Source organism: Engraulis encrasicolus, chromosome 2, assembly GCF_034702125.1.
Source record: "Engraulis encrasicolus isolate BLACKSEA-1 chromosome 2, IST_EnEncr_1.0, whole genome shotgun sequence".
Taxonomy (NCBI): Eukaryota; Metazoa; Chordata; class Actinopteri; order Clupeiformes; family Engraulidae; genus Engraulis; species Engraulis encrasicolus.
Window position 1 is genome coordinate 24,814,495 of NC_085858.1, and position 5,000 is coordinate 24,819,494.

General features: G+C 45.4%; 1 protein-coding gene across 1 annotated transcript in view; it reads right to left on the bottom strand.

Moving 5' to 3' along the window:
- vat1 (vesicle amine transport 1) overlaps window positions 1-5,000 on the bottom strand; it is a 45,406-nt gene that overhangs the window by 14,611 nt on the left and 25,795 nt on the right. The window contains exon 3 of the mRNA XM_063184690.1: window positions 2,599-2,769. Within this exon, the coding sequence (XP_063040760.1) occupies window positions 2,599-2,769 (171 nt within the window). The remainder of the gene's footprint in view (window positions 1-2,598; window positions 2,770-5,000) is intronic.

Below are 5,000 nucleotides of genomic sequence, written 5' to 3' on the forward strand. Positions count from 1 at the left end.
AAGTACTGGCGCAATAGGCAGACACACTCACTGCACTGGAGTACAGCACTTCAGTAATTCAGCAGTTTTGTTGATATGAGAGTCACAGTTAAGAGTTAGAGGCATGGAAGCACATCAGATGGATGCCAAGAGTGGGAGGAGGACACAAGACCAGAGGGGGAAACGCAACAAGAAAGCCAACAGAGCCATTTATTCACCCTCTCATGCCCAGTGTTGCCAGATTGTGCGGTTTCCCGCCCGATTGGTCTGCTTAGGATGGCCGTCTGCGGATAAAAATGGCAATTTTTGGCCATAGAAATCATTAGAATTAGGCAGGATTTAGAGCTTCCAGGTGGGTTTTGAGCATTTTTTGGGCTGGAAATCATCAGCCTCATCTGGCAACCCTGCTCATGCCTGATAAAAAAGGCAAAGCTCTACAGCCTTTGAGAAGGTATGCAGACATGCACACACAGAATTACAACAAGAGAGAGAAAAGAGACACAGTATAGATAGAGAAAACGAGAGAGGGAGTGTAAGAAAGAGATGATATGCTGACAGAGTGTGTGTGTGTATGTGTGTGTGTGAGAGAGAGAGGGGGGGGGAGAGAGAGAGAGAGAGAGAGAGAGAGAGAGAGAGAGAGAGAGAGAGAGAGAGAGAGAGAGAGAGAGAGAGAGAGAGAGAGAGAGAGAGAAAAGAGTGGGAGTGTATGTGTGTGTGAGAGAGAGAGAGAGAGAGAGAGAGAGAGAGAGAGAGAGAGAGAGAGAGAGAGAGAGAGAGAGAGAGAGAGAGAGAGAGAGTTCAAGGTTAAAGTAAGGAGTAGATATGATATCACCAGGTGAGTACACAATTGAATGTGTAAACCAAGACAGGAAAAGACAAGTGGTTTTATGAAGAGAGTAAACACTGGCTTATCGCGAGTCAGGCTCAGAGTTGAACTAACTTTAAATGGATTAGTTCTCTGGCAATACAGTAGTTCACCAGCAAGCTTTCATGGTTTCAATTATTTAGCAAATTATGGCGAATTATACACAACTACATCTGAGGGATTATTGTGTTACAGTATTACAATTGGCTAGATTATCCTTTCTGCATGAAAAAAAATAAAATAAAATATAATATACTGTATATCCACTCTGATGCTGATGCTTAACTCAGATCCACTCATTATTTGGAATGTTAAGTACTAGTGTCAAAAGACTGAATTATATAGTGAGAATGTTCAATTAAATAGGCGTCTGTTGAGCATGGTTATCAGGGGCCTTGTCTCAAGGTTCACAGGGTGTATGGGTCAACGCGACTTTATAATACAATACTTCTGTATGGCATTATACACCTTTTTTTTTACTTTTCTGTAATACAGTAAAATCTATTTAAATCTATTTTAAGTCTTTTTTGACAGTAACAAGCTGGGGTCGTAACAAGCACCCTTGAGCATTTTCTTGCCCTTTTTATTGTTATTTCTGAGACAGGACAGTTGAGAGGTGGACAGCAAATGAGTGGAGAGAGAGAGAGTCGGGGGAAGGTGGGCAAATGACCCGAGCCTGAATGGAACCTGGGACGCCGGCCCAGTGCCCCAGTGCCCTACCGTTAGGACACGGTAGGGCCTTTGCATTATGGCATTTAATTTTCATTTTTATTCTACCATATGTTTTATCTTAGCGTTTTTAATTTAATTTTAGCTTAGCTTAAATTATATGTTTTCATTTCCATTTTCTTTTTACCATATGTTTTATCTTAATGTGTGAAATCTTCTTTGGCTTTTAAATACCTTTAAAGGCTCTTTGTATTTGTAAAGCACATTGAGTTGCACATGTGTATGAAATGCGCTATATAAATAAAGTTGACTCGACTTGACTTGACTTTGCACGTCTTAAATGTTATTAATATATGCTGTCCCTTTGTTAAATAAATAAACGTTCAAACGTTCAAACTTTTTCCCCCCAGCACAGTTCCGCCATGCTGAGTGCGCATACCATAACCCCATCTGAACCCTGACCTTTCACCGCCAGCAAAGGTCAGGTCTACTGTCGTGTGACATAGGAAGAGACGAGACTTAAGATGATAGAAGGGCCTGTAGGGTTCAGTTCCGCACTGCTTGCAGGTGGGTTTGCTAATGTATGACTGACGTTTATATGCCCTCAGGGGCCTCATGGTGAGTCCTGGCCATCAATATACAATCTATAATACTTTCAGTCAGGCGAAAGGCACTTCTGACATTGCTTTGCCGCTGGCTGAGGGACCAGATGTAGATGGAATATAACTCTTACCTTGACATGTAAAGTTATAGCGGCTAACTTGTAGAAGAGGATTTGTGTGCCACCTTCGTTTGTGTGATCTTAGTTCCATGGTTCCTCATCATGACAACTTTCTATATAGACAACTATATAACCAAAACTTCCTGTGATTTACACGAATTTGGGATATCTACCATCAAGGCACGATGACATACAGTAGGCTATTGTTCTGTTGAGAGATGAGCAATCATCTGGCAGTTATTACAACCGAAGACCAAAACCTAGCCCCTGACCCCTAGGGTTAGCCTAGCTGCTGTAGTGTGTTGTCATGGTTTGGTAGCTCAGCTCGACAGGTAGTTCCTATCGTCATGACAACGGGTCTCACCTTTGGGGCTGATCTTGCGGACCTCCTCCACATAGTCCTTTGTCCGGTAGTCGATGGCATGGCTGACTCCGCCCTCGGTGATGACCTCATGCTTGCTGGCCGACGCCGTGCCAAACACCGTCACGTCACTCACGGTACGACACAGCTGAGTGGCAGCGATGCCCACGCCACCTGAGAGAGAGAGAGAGAGAGAGAGTAAGAGAGAGAGAGAGAGAGAGAGAGAGCGGATATCGGTAAGACAATTATTGTTGTCTCCTCAACAACAACAATCAACAACCCCAGAATTGAACTCAGCTGAGTGAGGACAATGACACTTAAGGAGCTGATTGCATGTTTGTGTGTGTGTGTGTGTGTGTGTGTGTGTGTGTGTGTGTGTGTGTGTGTGTGTGTGTGTGTGTGTGCGTGCGTGCGTGCGTGCGTGCGTGCGTGCGTGCGTGCGTGTGTGTTCAGCTGCGATCTTGTGTATAAGGCACTCAAATGAGATTTGCACTGTTTACTGTCTGGGAGTCCAAAAGAGGAGAGGCGAACGGGAGAGGAGAGCGATGGCTCCCGGCTTCCTGCTGGGAGGCGAATGGGGACAGCGTGCAACACAATCACATTACCGCTACTGCTAGTCAGCATTCACACACATTAGTGTCCATCTAAACTAGCGCATGCACGCACGCACGCACGCACGCACGCACGCACGCACGCACGCACGCACGCACGCGCACACACGCACACACATGCACACATACACCCACCCTTGTGCACGAACGCAAGCACACACACACACACACACACACACACACACACACACACACACACACACACACACACACACACACACACACACACACACACACACACACACACACAGGCATAGATGCATGAACGCACCCACGCTTGTGCACGCACACACACATGCACGCACATACGCACGCACAAAGTGTGGGAGAAAATACAGCACAAAAAACAAGTTTGAGCTTGTGCTGTGACAATGGATTGGTATTTCATGTTGTGGCAGACACACAAAAATACATACCCACACGTGTGCAGCCAAACACACACACACACACACACACACACACACACACACACACACACACACACACACACACACACACACACACACACACACACACACACACACACACACACACACAGACACAGACACACACACTCCCCTCTCTGTGTCTATGCTTTGAATGCCAGAGGGGAGCCAAGTTTCAGTTGCCATAGAAACTTGTTCTAGCTGAGCAGCCATTTTCTCGCAGTACCACTCTCTCTCTCTCTCTCTCTCTCTCTCTCTCTCTCTCTCTCTCTCTCTCTCTCTCTCTCTCTCTCTCTCTCTCTCTCTCACACACACACACACACACACAAACACACATACACAGCACTCAACGCTTGCAATCCAACACTTCAACAGGTGTTACGTGTGTTTGTGGTTTGTGACTGCTACTCTGCTCACTCTATTCTCTCTCCTCAACACAATCAGTGCCTGGTGATTTTTCTGACTATCACTCCATGATGCATAAGTTAACACATCATCTCCCTTGATTAGTGCATTTCTTTCACTGACTGTTGCTCACTCTATTCTCTCCCATCGTACACATAGAGTCCCCATACGTGGCGACAGTGTTGACCATCACAACATGTACGGTAGTGTTTTCCACACCATTTTCTTAGCCAAGATGGTGGGCGGTAGGCTGTTGTCAGAGACATACTGTATGAGTATCCTCATTGGAAAAGCTCTGCTGTGCAGATTCATGTGAAATATGACATGAAAATCCCTAAAAAGAGCAATAATGGGTAAGTGGTTAGGGTGTCAGACTTGTAGCCCAAAGGCTGCCGGTTCGACTCTCGACACGCCAGTTTGGTGGGGGGGGGGAAAGTAAGTAACCAGTGATTTCCCCCATCCTCCTCCATAACTAAGGTACCCTGAGCAGGGTACCATTCTGCCGCACTGCTCCCTTGGGGCACCATTGGGGACTGCCACCTTGAAAGTAAATGCAATTTTGTTGAGTGCAGTGTGCACTTGTGTGCTGTGGAGTGCTGTGTCACAATGACAATGGGAGTTGGAGTATCCCAGGTGGGCTTTTACTTCACTTTCAAACGTATTCTTTTTTTCACAACACAAACTCTTCATCCTTTCAGAGGACCTGTTCAAGGGGTATTTGTTGTCAAGATGGGAGGGGTGCACTGCATCACACACAGTCAGTCTGTAGTGAAAATCTGACAATTAGTTACTATCGTAGCCAAACTCAAACTATACTATATAATCAGGGCTCTAAATGAACTTTTTTTTCCTTCATCACATCAAAATGGCCAGTCGATCTTAATCTTACTAACCAAACACACACTCACTAATGGGTCAAAGTGGCTAGTAAGTTGGTCTTTGCTAACAGCCAAAATTCACCTGC